Source organism: Triturus cristatus, chromosome 3_1, assembly GCF_964204655.1.
Source record: "Triturus cristatus chromosome 3_1, aTriCri1.1, whole genome shotgun sequence".
Lineage (NCBI taxonomy): Eukaryota > Metazoa > Chordata > Amphibia > Caudata > Salamandridae > Triturus > Triturus cristatus.
This window is the reverse complement of record NC_140583.1, coordinates 948,971,897-948,992,017: the sequence shown is the minus strand read 5'-3', so window position 1 is coordinate 948,992,017 and position 20,121 is coordinate 948,971,897. Positions and strand designations below refer to the sequence as shown.

General features: G+C 47.5%; 1 protein-coding gene across 4 annotated transcripts in view; it reads right to left on the bottom strand.

The window, feature by feature from the left end:
- The window catches only part of PRPF40A (pre-mRNA processing factor 40A), an 827,412-nt gene that overhangs the window by 603,995 nt on the left and 203,296 nt on the right, over positions 1 to 20,121 (bottom strand). For all 4 annotated transcript variants that reach the window (XM_085645530.1, XM_085645532.1, XM_085645531.1 and 1 more), the window contains exon 10: positions 16,394 to 16,418. In XM_085645530.1, the coding sequence (XP_085501656.1) occupies positions 16,394 to 16,418 (25 nt within the window). The remainder of the gene's footprint in view (positions 1 to 16,393; positions 16,419 to 20,121) is intronic.

The following is a 20,121-nucleotide window of genomic DNA, read 5'->3' as shown; positions in this document are numbered from 1 at the left end:
GCTGACCCCTCCTGGACTCCACGACGACGCCTGCAGCCTAAACCCAGAGGCCACCCCCGACAGCAACCAGCTCCGGTAAGAAGACTCCAACAACTAAAGGCACCCGAAGTCCCTGGGCCTTGGTGAACTGAATAGACGGCCCCCTACAACCCTCTGCATGTCTACCTAACTCTGCTGTCATTGGTCTCCCTCCTGCAACCTTGGGTGCAACGCCTGCAGCCAGTTTGTTGAAAGCAAAGTCTCTATTGAAAAGCATTGGGAACCAGATGCTGAAATTTAACCCTGCACCCGGCCGCGCCGGTGCTGCTGGTGGTGTATTGTTTGGTGCTGCTTTGTGCCCCCCTGTGCTTGCTCTAACACCCCAAATCTTGGCCCCTGCAACCAATTTACCTACCTGCAACTTATTGGGCCAAACACTGATTTTGATCTCCGCACCTGGACGTCCCTGTGCAGCAGGTGGTGCAGTTTTGGTACTCACCTGACTCTTGCCCCTTGCTGACCTTTGGTCCCAAAGACTGGAACTGCAAGTTGGATACTTAGCTGTATAACCGCATTATTGTTTTCCTCCATAGGAGAACATTCAACTGTTCAGAAATTGACTTTTGAAAGTGAAAAGTATTTTTATTTAAAACCATACTTACCTTATTGCGAAGATTTTGGTCTTAAAATAAAATACAAACGAAGCTTATTTTTATAAAATTGGTGTGCATCCCCTTTTTGAGCCGTGTCTCAGTTATTGGTCAATGTTGTGCAATAAATGTCTTGCACTCCTCTGTGTTAGGCCTAAGGCTGCTCGCCCGCACTACCACTAATAGAGCGCTTTGGGTTTTTCATTGAGCCCTGTACACTTCTGGACCCTGTTCACGGTAGAACCACCTAGTAGTATACCTTATACGAAGTCAGCTACCTACATTAGTGATGCAGCGGTGCGAAACAAGGCTTTGACATTTGTTGGACCACTTGGTTGACAATTGTTTTAATAGAGAAAATCCAAAATTAGCTTTAGTTTTTTTTGTTTAAATCTATTTTCACATTTTTTCAAAATTTAAACTAGTCTTGTGGCTTTGGTTAAAACCCCCACGGTTTAGAAATTTAAAGTCTGTAAAGTAGTTAGGCCTAGGTAGTCCGTTTGCATTTTTGTTCTGAGCCCTAATAAGATCTCAACTACTTTAAACCATGTCTGAAAATCCAGGGACCTCCCAGGGGCTCAACCTGGCTCCCTATGCACATCTGAGAGTGACCCACTTAAAGAATTCTGTAAGGCATGGAAACTTACCATGGTCACTAAAGCCCCAAAATCCCATCTCCAGCAGATACTGGCAGACATCAACAAGGCCATGGCACGTAAAAACTTCCCTCAATGGGGAAGGAGGAGATGATGATGATGATGGTGGTGGTTTCCAAGTGGTAGTGAAGGAGGAGGAGGAGTCTGACTCCACCACTACCCCCTTAGATAGCAACATCACTAGTCGGAATGACCCCAGAGGTATCCCAGATGAGGGAAGAGACTGGCCAGGCGAACAACCTTGGAGGCTAAACACCTGGCCATAGAGAAAGAGAGCCAAGATGGGCCTAGGGCCCATCTCTGATAGCGGCAAAATAATAAATAGGGAGGTAGAATTTGTTGACTCCTAAATCCCCAAAGGGGTTGCCTCCAAATTCTTTGAGGGTGATGAAATCACTAAGAGGTTCACTTCATTTGAAAGAGCCTGTCTTGGTAGACAGGTTCTTAGAAAGCAGTGGAGTGCTATCCTGTGGGAAATGTTATCAGTGAAGTAGAGGGATAGACTCCTGACACTCAATGAGAAAGCTGGTACATCCTATGATCTCAGGAATTATACCCTGATTGAGGTCTTTGGATTCAGCTCTGAGGAGTATAGGATCAGATTAAGGGAGGCTAAGAAAAGCCAAAGCCAAACCTGGCTGGATTCTATAGATCTCCGTGAAAACACTAGGAGGTTGGTTAGATCGTAACAATGTACTTGATTTTGAAGGGTTGTATAATCTGATAATGAAGGAGCACCTTGTGAGTAATCGTCATCAAAAGAAACTACATCAATTTCTGGTAGATCTAGGTCCACTTTCTCCTCAAGAATTGAAGAAGAAAGCAGACTCCTGGGTCAAAACAAGGCTGACCAAAACTACCACTGGTGGGGGGAGACCAAAAGAAAGAGGCCAAACAGCCTCCCCCCCCCCCTCCCCAAGGGAAGGAGGGTAAACCTAAAAATAACAACGAGTCTTCTAGTCTTCTTCAGGCCCCTAAAACCCTGCTCAGGAGGGTGGGCACAGAGTCTCTTCACAGTCTAAGGCTGGGTACCAGGTTAAGAACTAGGATCCCAACAAGGCTTGGTGTCACAACTGCCAGGCATTAGGACACTGAACTAGAGTCCCTAGATGTAAAAATTAGATGAATGCCTCTAGTCCACCTGCAGTTGTTAATAACCAGATGGGATCCCAGGTGTGGCCTGACCATGTCAGTGACCTCACTGAGGCAAAATTAGTCTGTGAGGTACGAGTAGACCTATCCTGTGCTGCCTGGCCCATTAATATGAAAAAAATGATTAATGGAACTAGAATAGAGGCCTTGAGAGACACTGGTGCTAGAATCACCATGGTGACAAAGCAACTGTTCACTCAGATCAGTACCTGACTGAAAGGACCTATCCAGTCACCAATGCTGGCAATGTCACAAAGTTGTAATACCTGGGTACCGACCCCTTACAGCAGCCACGGCTTGTTGTGTCCAGTCAGGACACAAACACTAAGGAAGAGAGTACGGCATGTCGAGGGACTTAGGGGACAGTAAGACCCACTTTGTGAGTGGCCCAGTGGTACGGTTTTCCCCTCTTCTACAAGACAAAAAATAAGTTTGTGACCGCCACCACCTGAAGTTTCTAAGCACCCACGCACATGTGCTCCCGGGCCAGAGTCCAAGGGAGGTTACAGTGCCAACAGGGTTCCCCAGACCCACAAGAGCCAAGTCCAAATTAGGGTTTGCCCCATCTGGACTTCCATTTGACTTCTGCAGCTTCTCTCTGCAGGACCCATACAAACACAAGAGACTCCTGCACCGGAATCAGACTCCAAAAGACACCACTGCACCCAAGCCCCAGAGCCCTAGGAGAAATGGACCAACAGTGTCCCTAAGTGCCCGAGGGTCGAGCCCCCCTGTGGGTTCCCCCAGTCTCTTGTGACTGGACCAGTCTCCTATTGAAATGAATTGGACACCTGACACCGCGACACCTCTGCAACCGGATGCCCCAGAGCTTTCCAAGGTGACCTGTAGGTGTGGCCCTGGACTTTGCCCCATACTCATCTTAAGTCCTAAAGAACAGTCCAGTATATTGCTGCTATTTACCCAAATGCAATACTTTTTTTTAGGATAACATTACCGATCCAGGAAATGCATTGTGTCCACTTTTGAAAACGAATAGTTTACCTGTTGGTGTAGTTTTGCAGCTTGACGATCTTTCTGGATTCACTATGCTGTGCATTATTCCGCGGTCTGGTGGTTGGGTCCGGAATCGTAGTCTGAGCGTTGGTCGTTGAATATATGTTGAAGCACCTTCTGTCCTACTTGTGCTTCCTTGTTCATTTGTATATCCACGCAGTAGTGCTTAGCGAACGTGTGCACTGAAGTCCATGTTGCCGCCAGGCATATGTCTTGAATGGGTGTTTTAGCCAGAAAAGCAATTGTTGCTCCTTTCTTCCTTGTGGAGTGGGCCCGTGCCCCCTCCGATAGTTCTTGCCCTGCCTGTTTGTGGCAGAATTGTATCGTCAGTGCGATCCATCGAGCGATGGTGCTTTTTGTTACTGGTCTACCCAGGAAGCTGGTTGCGAAGGACACAAAAAACTGCTTCGTTTTTCTGTGCTCCTTGGTTCTCTCGATGTAGTGCATTACCGCCCTTTTCGCGTCTAGAGTGTTCAGTGCCCTTTCTGCGCTCGTGGCTGGGTTCTGAAAGAAGCTCGGTATTTGTATTGACTGGTTCATATGGAATGCCGACACCACCTTCAGCATGAAGTGTGGGTCCGTTCTCATTACGACCCTGTCCTTATGTATTTGGATGTAAGGTTCTTGCAGTATTAGTGCTTACAGCTCGCTTACTCTGCGCAGCGCGGTTATTGCCACCAGAAAAGCTGTCTTCATTGTCAGCATTTGTAGTGAGGCCTTGTGGATGGGCTCAAAAGGTGCCTTCATAAGTTCCGTAAGGACTACGTTGAAGTTCCATGCCGACGGCAGCATCCTCTTTAGTGGTGCTATCCTTTTATTCCAGGAATCTCTTTACTACTCGTGATGTAAAGAAACTTTCCCCCGTCTCACCTAGTGTGTAAGCTACAATCGCTGCTAGGTGTACCCTTAGCGGGCATGAACATAGTTTAGCCTTTAGTAGGTGTGTGAGGTATCTCAGCACCGTTGATTCCTTTGTCAATTTGTTCTGCAGTTTCTTTTTGCTGCACCATTGTGTGAACCTCTTCCATTTTTCCCCGTAGCATTTTCGTGTCGTTGGTCTCCTTGCCTCCCGGAGCACTCGCATGGTGCTTCGTGGTAGCTTAAGGTGTGCTAACTATGTCTTCAGGAGCCATGCCGCTAGGCTGAGGCTCTCTGGCTCTGGGTGTAGAACTTCTCCGTTTTGCATGGAGAGTAAGTCTTTCCTTTTGGTGAACTTGTGGGGTTGCCCCTGTGCCATTTCCATTATTTGTGAGTACCAGGTCTGTCTCGCCCACTGTGGTGCTACTAGGATCAGTTTCATGTTGCTGGTCCTGCACTTGTTGAGTACCCTGGGTATCAGTGGTATTGGGGGAAAAGCGTAGGCAAAGGTTTTTAACCAGCTTATCCATAGGGCATTCCCCTGGGATTGTTTCTCTGGCTGCCTGGATGCGAAGTTTTGGCATTTTGCATTCAGGTGTGTTGCAAACAGGTCTATCGTCAATGTACCCCACCTTCTGAATAGCCTTTGCGTTTCCTGTCCATTGAGCTCCCACTCGTGGGATGCTGAAGTCTGCCTGCTGAGACAGTCTGCTTCAACATTGTCCTTCCCTGGTAGGTGTATGGCCGGCAGGTCTATTTTGAGTGGGATGGCCCATCTCCAAATCTCCTGTGCCAGGTTGGATAGAGGGAATGATTGGGTTCCTCCCTGCTTGTTGATGTAGAACATCGTTGTCGTGTTGTCTGTTTGTATCAACACCTTCGGGTTGTACAGTTTTTTCTGGAAGGCCTTCAGGCCTAGGAATACGGTCTTCAATTCCAGGTAGTTGATGTGTCTGACCGCATCTGCTGGAATCCACAGACCCCTCACTCTGAGCTGGTTCATATGTGCTCCCCATCCTATCTGGGATGCGTCTGTGGTGATGGTCACCGTTGGGCTTGGTGGTGTCAAGGGCTTCCCTATTGTTATCTTCTCCTTGTTCCACCACGCTATCTCTTCTTGCACTGCGTGCGTTACAACCACTAGATCCTCCCAACTTCCGGTTGCTTGTGACCATTGCTGTTGCAGCCATTCCTGGAATGGTCTCATGTGTAGGCGTACATTGGGGACTAGGTGAATGCATGACGCCATCATCCCCATGATCTTGCTTGCTGTCCTCACTGTCAGAGCTCGCCCCTTTTGGTAGAGGCGCATCTCCCTCAGCAGGGCCAGTGTTCTCTTGTCGCTGGGGATCACTGTTCTCTGTATGGTGTTGATCTGTGCCCCCAGGAAGATCTTCACCTGTTCCAGTTAGGATTTCCCCCAGTGTATGGAAAATCCCAGCTTCGTTAGCGTCCTTGTGACCCGTTGTGCGTGTTCCTCGCATGTCTCACGTGAACTTGCTTTTATTAGCCAGTCGTCGAGATAAGGGTATACATGAATCCCTTCCCTCCGCAGGTACGCCGCCACGGCCGCCAGCCATTTTGTGAAAACCCTTGGTGCGGACTTTAGTCCGAATGCCATGGTTGTGAACTGGTAGTGTTCTTTGTTGATTGAAAATCTTAACAGATGTTTGTGCTGCCTGTTCATTGGGATGTGCAGGTAGGCATCTTTGAGGTCCACGGTGGACATGAAGTCTCCGTCTCTCATCTGAGAGAGTACTTCTTGTAGGGACGTCGTTTTGAATTTTTGTGTCCTTATGTACTTGTTTAAGAACCGTAGATCCAGGATGGGTCTTAGTGTTTCGTCCACCTTTGGTACCAGGAAGTAGTTTGAGTACACTCCCTTGTTCCTTTCTTTGAATGGTACTGGTTCTATGGCCTCCTTTTTAAGTAGTTCTTGTGCTTCCTCTCGGAGTTGCACTAGCTCCTGCTCTGAGTGTCTCCTTCTCTTTGGTTTTCTGTTTGGTGGTTTCCTTTCCAACTCTATGCAGTATCCAAACTGTATGATGTTGAGTGTCCATTTGTCTGTTATCTTTTTACATTACTGGAAGAAAGGTCTTAGCCTGCCGCCTACTGGTGTTGCATGTTCGTTGGCGTTTGGTCTGTGTAACCCTCTTGTTGACTTTTTTGTGCTCTACCCTCGGAGGGATCTTGTGGGTGAGCACGCTTTGCTTTGAAAGGACTGGCCCAGAGGATGGTACTGCCAAGTTTGTTTCTGCTGCCCCTGCTGGCCGTGATTGTCACCCTGGTGTCCCTGCTGGAATGTCTGGTGTGCCGTTCCCGGCTGGTTTCCGCCCCTTCCGTATGGCCTCCGTGTCTGAGTAGCTCTTCTCATCCCTCTGAATTGCAGGGCCCCCATGGACCTTGCTGTTTCGTTATCTTCCTTGAGTTGGGGGAGTTTTTCATCCACCGGGGCTCCGAATAGCGCCTCCCTGTTGAAGGGGGTGTTCAGGATGTTGTTCTGGACTTCTGGCTTGACGCCGGAGATCCTGAGCCAGGCCTGCCTTCTTTCCGTTATCTCTACTGCCGTCAACCTGCCTGATGTTTCGGCTCCAACGAAGGCCGTTTTAAGGCAAGAATTCGCAATATTCTTCCCTTCCTCTACCAGGTGTGAGGCTCTTTGCTGGTATTGTTCGGGAAAGTGCTTGATTAGCTGCCCCATTTCATCCCAATGTTGGTATTGGTGTCTGTTTAGTAGGGCACTGGAGTTCGCCATGCGCCAGTGCATTGCCGCGTTTCTTTCTATCTTCCTCCCAGTCAGGTCCATCCTCCTGCTTTCCTTGTCTGGTGGTGAGCCAGAGGTTGGCAGGACATTAGCCCTTTTCCTGGCCGTTGACGCAATGATGGAGTCCGCTGTGACTGATCCCTTGATGTAGTGAAGGTCCTGGGAGGAGTGTTAATACTTCTTCTCCGTCCTAGGTGTGATGGACCTGCATGCTGCTGGGTCCATGAACGCCTCCTTCCCCTGGTCCATGACACTTTGGAGCATGGGGAGGAACTGGCTCCTCGTTTGAATGGGGAGCAGCGTTTCCAGTAAAAAGTCTGCTTTAGGCTTTTCTTCCTCCAGCTTGACCCCAAAAGCTGCTGCAGCGCTTTTGATGACCATATTGTATGCCCCAATGTCATCGGGCGGCAAAGGCCTCGAAGGGTAAGTCTCCACAGGCTCTTCTGGGTTTTCGGCGTCTAGGTCCTGCCACTCCAGGTCCTGTGTCGTCGACGGCACCGAACCGTATTTTATTTGTTGGTCATCATCTTCTTCTCCCTCATAGTATAGGTCCTCTTCTTCTCTGGGAGTTATCGACTGTTCTTCGGCGCCAAACTGCTCCTGTTCCTCGACGTCTACGATGGCCGACGGAGGTTTCGTCGGAATCGTGTATCTTTTCATTTTTTCGTCGAACTCCTTCTTTCTTTGTAGGATGCTCTCCATTTCTGCCTTGAGCCTCCTCTTCTTTCTTTCCAAGTCTGTGGCCTGTTCGGCGTCGAGCGAGGGTCTTTTCGCCGCAACCTTCTCTTCTGAAGCCGAGCGCCCCAGTTCTTGACCTTGCTTCGACGACCTTGGCTTTTCGCCGGTCTTTGCCACCTGGGAGTCCTTTTCGAAGGATCCGCTGGGCCGTTCGTCCTTGGATGCAGCTGCGGTCGTCGAAATTTTCGGCGCCGGTGCGCCTTTCGAGGACATACTCTCGAAAATCAGAGTCGGACTCAGGCTTTCGAGGCCCTGTCGAGGGTTTAGTGTAAGACGTCTCTCCTACCTAATCAGACGTTTTCTTATCAGTCTCTGCGACCGTGAAGTCATCTGGTCCCTCGGTGACGTTGTCTTCCTAGTCGGTGGAGAGGCCCAGTTCGTACAGCGACTGGGTCTGCCCCTTGCCCTGCATGTTGTAATTGGCTCTCCTCTGTCTCTCTCTAACCCGGAGTGTCTTCGGTGTGAAGGCGGAACAGGCGTTGCAGTCTTTGCTCTTGTGGTCGACTGGCAGGCCAAGGTTGCAGACCGGGTGTTGGTCCTTCTGCGCGTATTTATGGTGGCAAGTCCTGCAGAATTTAAAGGGTGTCTTGTCCATTCCTGCGCTCAGTGTCCCTGAGTGCGCATTCTCCGTTGGACGTCGAAGATCTCGAGGTTCTCCTCCTTCTTCGTTGTCCCGGCTTGTCCATCTTGTTCTCTGTAGTCTTCCTCAGCTTCTTCTCGATTAAACTTGTGCTTTTTCGTCTTTTCTACCCACTAACTCTGGAGCTTCACGGTGACGATCCAGACCCAACAGCGGAAAAAAGAATCTGAAGATGGTGCCCCAAGGTGGGAGCTTCCGCAGGAAGCGTGCCGACATCACGAGAGGTACACCAAATGGTGAAACGTCGACGCACACCTGGGCTACACAAACAAAAAAAAAGAAGAAGAAAGACTACCATTCTGGACCCAACCACCAGACCGCGGAATAATGCACAGTATTGAATCCAGAAAGATTCACGCTGCAAAACTGTAAAAATAAATAGCTCAAAAAGTACTTGCCCAATTCAGATGCTCTTAGTATCTGTTATATAAAAGTACTTGTTTTTTCTCTAAATTGGTGGGGGGATTTCTTTATCGAGTGTGGTCTACCTTTCTTCCTTTGTGCGTGTAATAAATGCTTAGCGCTACCCTCTGATATGACCAACTGTTTATTCAGACTACCATAAAAGAGCATATGGGGTGTCATTTGTTTCTCTGTAATTCCTTTGGGGTTTGCCTGCACTTTATGCACGGTATACCTCTTTTTGGTATACCATATAAAGAGCCAGCTCCCTACATGCGCACAACTACCATCCTAACCAGCACCTTGCAACTGGCCGAACAAGGGAAGGTAATGATACTTTGCTGGGGGTTCTTTCGACTTTGGCCCACTACGACCCGAAGGAGACCCCCCGAAACCGACCGTAAATATATGTATTCATTCTATGTCTTTACCATCCATAGGAAAAGCATTATGCACAAAGGAGCATTAGGTGAATTGTTTTTAAAAATTCATATTTAAAAAAGTACTTGCTTGATAACGAGGTTCATGGTATAAAATGTATTTAAAAATAAGTAATTTTTCTAAATTGGTCTCGGATTTATTCAAATGTGTCATTTATTGCCTCTGTGAGTACAATGAATGCATAGCACTACCCTTTGTTAAGCCTAAACTACATGCCCACACTACCACACAAGAGAGCATTTAGTGTAATCATTTTTGCCTCTGTCAGCCAATAAGGGTTGCTTGGACTCTTTACACAGTGCACCTCATTTTTGGCCCACTTCCTACAGGGTACCTAATTTTTGGCCAGCTTCCTACATTCTGGACTTCAGGTAAGTAGGGGCAAAGGACCTCAGAAGCACCAGCAGTTTTGGTTTTCCTGTCCTGGTGTGTCCACGTGCAAAGGTGCTAGTTGCAAGGGTAACCTTGAACGCTACCACTGAAGTCAATGTAGAAACCTGCGACAAGAAAAAGGCTCCAGTGGGGCTGGTGGACCAGTCTGGTAGAACCCAAAGGTGGGATCGGCTCTTGAGGGTCTCTGGAGCAGCAGTGCACCGTTGTAGGCTCTGATTCTGGCTGAGGCGTTTGGGTGCAGAGTTGTATTGACCAGAGAGTCGCTTGTGATGGAGGCTCTCACTTTTTCGACAATGGCCTCTCTAAAGCAGAGCTCCCACGATGGTAGGTCTGTCTTGGCGGTGTTGGTGTCCATGAAGAACGAGCCTTGGCTACTGTAAGTGCTCCTTAATCCAGGGTTTTGGTGCAGGATAGGTCCTGGTAATCCTGGCACCTCCAAACCTAGAGTGGAGACAGATCTGACCTCCTGTAGCACGGAGAACTCCTCTTGGGTGCTGCTTCCTTGGTGGACCCAGGGGTCAGCAGAATGGTGTACCGGGTTGATGCTGTCGGTGGCTGCAGGGAAGTGGATCCTCCAAGATGCTGGCTGGTTGGTGATGTGCTGGCAGCCCTCCAAGGCTCTGGGAGGATGTACAGCTGCAGGAGGAGTCAGGTCTTTGCACCTGTCGGGACAGGAGCAGATAGGCAGGGTTTGGTGCCAAAGTCCACAGCTAGTCCACAGTTAGTTTATTCGGCTCTTCAAATCCTCCTCCTCCTACTTTTTGGCAGGCGAATCCGAATTTTAGGAGTGTTAAGAAGAGTGAAGGGTAGTAGCCAATGGGCTACTACCTCTGATAGTCACTTCACCCCATATGACTGCTTCCTGTGAGGAGTGGGCATACCTCTATCCCAGAGTTCCTATTTTCACCAAAAACAATATGGTGGAACCCTTCTTTAGTGGAGCACATCAGGCAGCCCACCTTACGTGTGTGGCTAGCCTGGTAATGCAACACGCTTAATTGCATAGTTAAAGTCTTTCCAGTCCTGGGGCCAAATGGGGCTCAGGGCAGGGGGTGGCATCTCCCATGTCTGGGGGAAGCTAGGGCCACATATCAAAAGTGGCAGAGGCTTTGAACCCCCGACCTTGATATGCTGAATCACTAGCAATCCTGCTGGAGGAGGTGCGAACATCTTCCACCAGAGCAGGCATGGTTTCAGAGCGAGGGTTCTCACCTGCAGGTGTCAGAAACTAGTCTGCCAGTAGACTAGAGGTTGGCAGGTTCAGGGGGAAATCTCTAAAGTGTCTTCTGGGTGCATGCCTTAATAAATCCACTACTGGCATCAGTAGGGATTCATTAATAAAAGGTGTTTGATACTGAACACCATAGGTTTCAGTAAAGCCATCATGTATCTGGGAACTTGTGATGACCAGTGCCCAGTACATGTACTTAAGAATAATTCCCTGTTCACTTGTACCATCTAGTAATTGAACTAGGCAGCACAGGGACATATCTGCCCATGTACCCATGTCCTCACATGTAATAAAATGCATCCTGCCTTAGAGCTGTAAGGTCTGCTGTAGGGATACTTGCATATATTATATGTAGTGCCTTTGCCATGACACTGAGTGTGTCATGTGTTTTCACACATGGTTTTCACTAGGTCATGCAACCTACAATGGCAGTCTGCATGGCACTTGTATGGGGGTCCCTTAGGGTGGCATAGAACATGCTGCAGCCTTTAGGGATCCTCTTTAGTACACATACCCTAGGTACCAGGGGTATTATTTACTAGGAACTTACAGTGGTGCTAAAGGGTGTACCAATTGCATAACAATTCGACCACTTAAATCTTATTTTAGGGAAAAAGCACTGGCACTGGGGCCTGGGTAGCAGTGGCCCAGTGCAAATCAGTCGAAATACATCAATACCATTGGCAAAACTTGGGTGCTCATGACAAGGGGCACTTTCCTACAATAAATATATCAAAAGATCAAGTGCAGCAGAATCCGTTTCTTTTATGACGGTCTCTAGAATGTGACTTTCAAATAAATAGGTTGTGAGAAAATGGGAAATTAGGTAAGAGGGAACAAAGTGATGTTACACAACAGACTAAAATGTGTTTTTCTGCACAAAAACTTTCTTATAACCACTGACAAAACATCAATGTTAAGTAAGGATATACATGTTTCGGGGATATTTCAACAGTCAAATAGTTAATATTTTAAAACATGCATCAAGGCTGCCCACATAAGTTACCTCAGAAGAAAACATTATGCAAATAATACAAAGGTATGATACCAAGCAGCTAAAGGAATATGCTACTTACCAGTATGCATCTGTTCTTGGCATGTAGAGCTGCAGATCTACACACTATGCATAGATCGCCATCTGGTGTTGGGCCCGGATGTTTGCACTTGTTTTTGTCCTGGAAAGTCTATGGAAGTCACGAGGTAGGTGACTCCTCCTTAGGATCATAGTCCGCATGGGCATCGGTTCCATCTTCAGATTGTTTTTTGCCAGCAGGGAAATGATGGAGCTTTGTAAGAAACAGGAAGATGCCCTTGTATGCTGAATCTAAATAAGATAATACTGGAACAGATAAAGGAAGCCGGGGAGGCAGGTGGGCGTGTGTAGATCTGCAGCTCTACATGCCAAGAACAGATGCATACTGGTAAGTAGCATATTCCATTCGAGGCATATGAGCTGCAGATTACACACTATGCATAGATTGTATAGCAGTCCCATTCCTTAGCGGCGGCCACCAGTATCTGTTGCAGTAGTCTGAAATAGGGTTTTGAGTACAGCTTGACCCATACTAGCTTCTTGTTTTGATTGCACATCTACCCTATAGTGTTTTGTGAACGTGTGCGGTGTAGACCATGTAGCTGCTTTGCAGATGTCATCTAATGGAATGTTCACTAAAAATGCCATAGAAGCCCCTATTTTTCTTGTAGAGTGGGCTCTAGGAGGAACAGTTAAAATACGTTTTGCTTTGTGGTAGCAAATTTGTATGTATTTAACAATCCATCTGGCTATCCCGGACTTTGATATGGGATTGCCTTTGTGTGGTGGTGAGAAAAACGAAAAGTGGTTTAGTTTTTCGAAAAGGTTGTGTTCTCTAAATGTAATAGAGCAATGCTCTTTTAACATCTAAAGTATGAAGAACTCTTTCTGTGACTGTGTGGTTGTGAGAAGAATACGGGCAACTCCACAGATTGATTAAGGTGGAAGGGAGAAATAACTTTAGGGAGGAATTTAGGATTAGTTCGGAGAACAACCTTATTGTGATGGATTTATAAGAATGGTTCCTGAATAGTTCGTGCTTGTAGCTCACTAACTCTTCTTAGAGAAGTTATGGCCACTAGGAAAGCAACCTTCCATGTTAAGAATTGTAGCTCACATTTATGTAGAGGTTCAAAGGGAGGTCCCATTCGTCTAGTGAGAACGATATTTAAATTCCACACAGGTGAGGGTGGACCTCTGGGAGGAATTATCCTTTTGAGTCCTTCCATAAAGGCTTTGATGGCAGGTAACCTGAATAGTGATAAATGTTGTCTATTTTGTAGATATGCTGCTATGGCAGCAAGGTGTAGCCTAATAGATGTATAGGCTAAGTTGCACCTTTGTAGGTGTAGTAGGTAGTTTATGATGTGTTGGATAGACACATCTAGGGGATTGAGGTTATTGTTATGACAATATATCACAAATCGTTTCCACTTGGCTGCGTAGCAGGCTCTAGTGGTAGGGTGTCTAGCTTCCTTAATGACGTTCATACAGTCAGAAGGAAGGTTAAGGTAACCGAATTCTAAGATTTCAGGAGCCAGATCGCAAGGTTGAGCTGAGCTGGGTCCGGGTGTCTGATCTCTCCACGGTTCTGGGTTAAGAGGCGTGTTTAGAGGTGTAATCTTTGGTGCGGAACTACTGACAGTTCCAGCAATGTGGTGTACCACGGTTGTCTGGCCCAAGTTGGAGTAACTAGAATGAGAGTCTGAGTGTTGCCGTAGTTTGCGCACCACCAGTGGTATGAGTGGGAGAGGCGGAAAGGCATACGCAAATCTGCCTGACCAGTTCATCCATATCGAATTGCCTTTGGACAATGGGTGTGGGTATCTGGCGGCGAAGCTTGGGCATTTGGCGTTTGTGGGTGGCGAAGAGGTCTATCTGTAGTTGCCCCAACATTTAAAAGAACTTGTGGATGGAGATCCCACTCGTGGATCTGTTGCGTTTGATGACTTAACAGATCGGCTATGGTGTTTTGGACTCCTGGGACATGTTGGGCTAGGAGAAAAATGTTCTGAGGTATAACCCATCTCCATATGTTCTGTGCTAGCTGAGAGAGCTGCAGAGAGTGTGTCCCGCCTTGTTTCTGTATGTAGTACATGGCTGTCATGTTGTCTGTGCGGACTAGGACAGTCTTGCCCGATATTTGTTTTTGAAATGCTTTTAAGGCTAGGAACATGGCCAGTAATTCCAGGTGATTGATGTGGAATAACTTTTGTTGAGGTGTCCACCTGCCCTGCATGGTGTGATGTAATAGGTGAGCTCCACAGCCAGAGAGTGATGCGTCTGCTGTCATGACAATTTCAGGAACTGGCTCTAGGAACGGTCGCCCTCTGGAAAGGTTTTTGGTGTTCCACCACTGCAGAGAGCGATGAGTGCGACCGTCTACCAACACCAGATCTGTTAGCTGACCTGGAGCCTGGTTCCATTTACATGCTAAGCACTCTTGTATGGGACGCATCTGGAGTCTTGCGTGAGGCACTATGAATATGCAAGAGGCCATCATCCCTATGAGCTGCATGAACACTCGAGCTGGAAGAGTGATGGGGCTGAAATTTGGGTAGGAGAGCGAGAATGCTCGCTATCCTGGCTGGACTGGGATAGGCTAGCGCTTTTGAGGCGTCTATTGTGGCGCAGAGGCCCTGTTGCGAGTGAGAGGGCTGCAGATGAGACTTGGTGTGGTTTATTGTGAACCCCATGTCGTGGAGTAATTGGATAGTCGCGTGCGTGTGATGAACACAATGGTTGTATGAGCTGGCTTTAATGAGCCAGCCGTCGAGGTATGGGAAGACTTGAATGTGTTGTCTCCTTAGATGGGCTACGACTACTGCTAGGCACTTTGTAAATACCCGTGGTGCTGTTGTGACTCCGAAAGGGAGTACTTTAAATTTATAGTGCTGCCCGTCCACTACAAACCTGAGATATTTTCTGTGAGCTGCGTAAATGGGAATATGGAAATAGGCGTCCTTGAGATCCAAGGTAGCTAGGAAGTCGCCCTGTAAAAGTAGAGGGAGGACTTGCTGAAGTGTGACCATGTGGAAATGGTCTGATTGTATGTATAGGTTTAGTGGCCTGAGGTCTAGAATAGGTCTTAGAGAGCCGTCTTTCTTTGGCATGAGAAAATACAGGGAGTAAACTCCCGTGTTTTGTTGATGCAGGGGAACTCGTTCTAGTGCACTTTTTTATAGTAAGGAAATTACCTCTTGTTTCAGGAGTGACAAATGTTCTGCTGACATTGGACGCTGTTTGGGTGGAATGTTTGGGGGGGTCGAGGTAAGTTCGAGACAGTAACCTGATTGCACTATGTGTCGCACCCACCTGTCTTTGGGTTGATGTAAGTCGAGACAGGAGGGAACTGTTGTAGTTCTCCCCCGACAGGAGTCCCCGAGTCCGAGCCCGAGTCCCCGGAAGGCTTGGTAGGCTTCTTTGCCGGGCCCGAGGGTAGGGCATGGGAAGCAGTGTGTCGGTGTGCACCTGAGCCCGAAGGTGAAGGTGTGACCGAAACCTTTGTTATTGTAGGGAGTGGGTCGGGGTACACATCTCTACTTACGACCCGTTGAGCTGGAGTCACTTCTTCAACGTCGGAGTCATCGGCTTTGGGGGCACTGATGAGGCCTTCTTCAAACCGCTCCTCTGGCACATGGATGCCCTCTTGGAAGATGTCGTTGGGGATCGAACTCGACGAGTGAGCCATGGTCCTTCGAGCTCGTCGATCCCGGATGGTCTTCTTCGAGTGGAAAGAGGCACAAGCTAGGCAGTCTCTGGCCTCGTGCTCGGGAGAGGCAGAGGTTACACACCTCATGCAGATAGGTGTGGGGAAACTTCGACCCATATCGATGACACTTTTTGAAAGGCATCCTTTCCATGAGCCAGATGCCCAGGCTCAGGTCGGCCCGAAGGCCTTCTTTGACGACCGGAATCGAAGACTTGTAGAGATGCGCGCCGATTAGGGGTCGCGATCGAGACAATACCGTCGAAAGGGTGAAGGATTGCGTGTCGTAACAGGAATCGGTAACGGTTTCGAACTGGAGCGCGAGAAACACATCTGAGCCAGATGGCGGAAAAAAACAATCTGAAGATGGAGCCAATGCCCATGCGCACTATGATCCTAAGGAGGAGTCCCCTACCTCGTGACTTTCAAAGACTTTCCAGGACAAAAACAAGTGCAAACATCCGGGCCCAACACCAGATGGTTATGTATGCATAGTGTGTAATCTGCAGCTCATATGCCTCGAACATACAATTTGGTGTATTGGTAGACTCCACATTATTTTAAGCATCATAATGTTGAGATTTATCATGCTGTTAACTATGTTATAAAGGAAATTTTGTAGATGCAACACCTCAAACAAGCACTTCAACCGGCTATCTAGTAGATAACCTCACTTGCAAATGAGTAGTTTTTGAAACAGTTGTTAGGAAAAACACACAAAAACAAAACTTACATAGTAGCTTCTACTTTGATCATAGCTGAAATAAAAGAAAAAACATTATTTCAGTAGGACAGCTACTAGACAGAAGAGAACATTTTACTGCAAAGTTTGTTTCACAAACATTCCTTGTCAAGAGTCCAATTGAGAGAATTAAAAAAAAAAAAAAAAAAGGGTGCATATCTGTATCCTACCTGATGGGCACATATTACACAGTTACTGGTCTTGATGAGGTTTCCATATACATTGGTTAAGCTGGAAAAAAAGGCCTTGTTGATCATACATACCATGCTGGTCAGGGGCGGGGTTGTAGGGTATTCTGTTGGTTTACCAAGAATTAGAGGTCTAGACTACGGTACAGATGTAGGAAAGTGCCCCTTTTCAGGTCTCAACTACGCAGCGCGCAAGCGCTCCATAGGAGGGGACCTCTTGGAATCGCTCTGTACTTTCTTGGAAACTCGTGCATGTTTTGCACTGTTTCCAATGAGTACTCGTGCAAGCAGAGCATTTGCCTTGCGGAAGCGAGCAGCGGCGCCATCTGTTTGCAATTATCGCGCCTTGCTGCTCGCTCCCGCAAGGCAAACGCTCTGCATGCACGAGTACTCATTGGAAACAGTGCAAAACATGCACGAGTTTCCAAGCAAGTATAGAGCGATTCCAAGAGGTCCCCTCCTATGCACCTCCTGCACCCACTGGCACAAACTGAGCACTCGGCGTTAGCATGTATTAAACAAGCTTGTTCAATCCAGCTCCTGTTCGCTAAAATATAGAATGTCACAAGTTTGCCGTAACGCGCACGGTTTTCTCAGCCTTGTCTTCTCCTAGTTTTTAGGAGTTTCATTCTTACAGAGTTTAAATCATCTTCTTAGATTTACAGGCTGCGCAAGCACTGTTAGTCGTTTAAGTTAACATAGAAAAAGCTACTGAAACAAACACGTGTCTTTTTCGGGGAATGTTATCCATGCCGATAGCTTTGTCAAACAATAGATCATGCCTTTCCTGCTTTTTTTTTGTTGCTTAAAATGTCTTCCTCTTGCTGGTTTAGAAATACATACCTATTGGCCACAGGAGGAATACTCTGCCTACACTTTCTGCCACTGTAAATTAAGCTTTCTGTTCTGCCCCAGTTCTACGGCTCGACATTCCGTTACAAAAGAAACAAGCATTGGCATAGCCAATAGGTCTCGCCTTGGGGTCCTTATAAGTGTTTAGCCATGCAACGGTTGATGTTGTTGCACCAAGGATATTGTGCTGCATAACCAAATACTTATAAGGTCCCAAAGGCGAGACCTATTGGCTATACCAATGCTTGTTTGACATATGTGAGAAAGGGGCTCTGTATATACAGTTACCAAATAGGTACAGGATGTACAAAGTCCACAGTCCCCAGAGGTTTGGCAGAAGCTAAAGTTAGATATAACCTTACTCTCTAAAGTGGTAGCTTGGTCGAGCAGTAAGGCAGTATCAGAGGACAGTGTAAAGCATTTGTTGCACACACTAAGTCAGCAAATGGTCTCACACACTCAAGAATTGAACTCTCGGTCAATGGTTTATATATACAAAATACATGCTTGTTTTATTTTAGAAACAACAATAGGTATTAAAATATACTTTCTCAGAATGAGATGCTTTATATAAACACTTTAACAATATGCAATTGACTTTTGTAGAAAGTTACAAGTGGTTGCAATAGGCAACACAATTTTAAACACAATCATGCATTGAGTTCAATGGAAGTTTCAAGTTATTTGCAATAGATTACTTTCAGGATTACTTTTGAGATTCCAGGACTGGATACTAGATTCAGTCCTGGGACAGTTCTTTGAAACAAGTGATAAAAGTTGACTTAGTTACTACTAGGATTTTTAAGTAATATTTTGCTATTTTAAAAGTTAACAGAAGAAATTTCATAGAAAACAGTCAATGATTCCCTATGGAAGAAAATTCAAGTTGCAGGTATAGTATAGTCTCATTACTTTTTTAATCAAGTACTGGGTGCCTAGACTCAGTACTGGGACCTCTATCCAAAACAGGTAAGTAATTACGTTTGCAGAAATTATACGATTTTTAAAGAATATTTAAAGTTTGCAGAAATTGACACTTAGAAGAAATTTCATAGAAAAACAGTCAATGATTTCCTGTGGGAGAAAATTGGGTTACTGTTAAGTACAGTTGTAAGTATTTTTCAGAGTCAGTGCTGGGCACCAAGATCCAGCACTGGGAGCTCACCTAATAGCAGGTGAGTATTTTCGTTTCTCGGCTGATTTTTGGTGAATATTCTAAGTTTTGAAAACTCCACACTTAGAAGAAATTTCAGAAGAAACCAATCAATGTTACCCTATGGAGAAAATTGAGATATCGGTTTAAAGGTAAGTACTCGACTGGCAGAGTTAAGGTTCTGGGCATAAACTCTTGGGTCTCCCAGTGTCAGGTAGGTACAGTTGGTTCACCCTCAGCGGCACAGGGGTAGCCGTGTGCAGAGAGAGTTAGGCCCAATGTTATCCTATGGGAGGCAGGGGGGGCCTTGGTTGATGGCTGCTGACTAGCAGGCCACACGGGTGTGGGAGCTGGGCTCCTGGTCACTTGCTCAGGGCAAATTGGGAAGTAGATAGGTGTAGAGGTTACACTGCCAGGGCCACACGGGCGGCTGGGTGCAGGGTGCTTTTGAGCCTTCGGGCGCTCAATTGATTTCAATGGGAAAGCTCTGGTTTAGAAAAAGACTGCAAGCTCGGGGACGAAGATTCTTCAGGTGCCTCCACCACTTCGAGAGGTAAGTTGGGTAGTTGGAGGATAGGTAGGTACCCCGGGATTGGACACAGGGGACCGTGGAGCGCCGGGTGCAGGGGTGCCTTTTGGTGTCGGAAAATCTTACCCTCTGTTGATCGTGGTTGGGGGGCACCTGGTTCTGAGGCTGCAGGCGTCTTCAGGAGCGTTGAGGGAAGTCCTTGGGTGCCGGACTCGGGGTCACAGTCACCATGAGGTCGTCCTCGTGGTCTTTGTCCACTCCGGCACAGGCCAGGCTTGGCGGGTGCAGAGTGTGAAGAGTTCGCGGTTTCGGGCTGATGCCAGGGATTAGAAGTAGATTTTGAGTAGAGCCTCTACTCATGGGAGTCCAAGGGGCTTAGAGCCAAAAGGTAGCCAGGTCTTCTGGTGTTTGTGAGGTTGCTGGCCACAAGAGATGCCGGGTTGGAGCAGGAGCAGGTTCGAGGGTCGACAGGCCGGTAGGGCTGGGGCCAAAGCAGTTGGTGTCTTCCTCTTCTTAGCAGCTGCAGGGCAGGTCTTCTTTCTTCATGCTCTTCTATGTATTTTGGAATCTGGGGAAGGAAGGTTCAGGGTGACCCTAAATACTAGATTTAGGGGCGTTACAGGTAGGTGAAGGGCAGGGACCAATGGGTCCCAGTCCTGCGGTGAGTACATCCCCAATCCTGCCTCTCTCGTGGGAGGGGGGCAGTAGCCTAGTCCTGATTGGGCAGGGCTCCCCATCTTCAAGATGGCGAGAGCCCGGAGATGTGCTTCACCTCGCCTCCGCCACCTGAGGGGTGGAATTGGAAGGCTGGCACATCCCTTGTCCTTATTTGGGGTTTCCGGCCAAAGCTTCCCGCCAGAGTGGGGGGTTGCAGGGGCCTGGGGAAACTCACAGAGGCGGCATGCCTTTGAAGCTTCCCCATGCCCATCCTGGGGGAGGAGATCTAGCACCTCACCCAAGATGTGCATTGTTGCAGGCCCAGGAGAGCAGGGGCTCT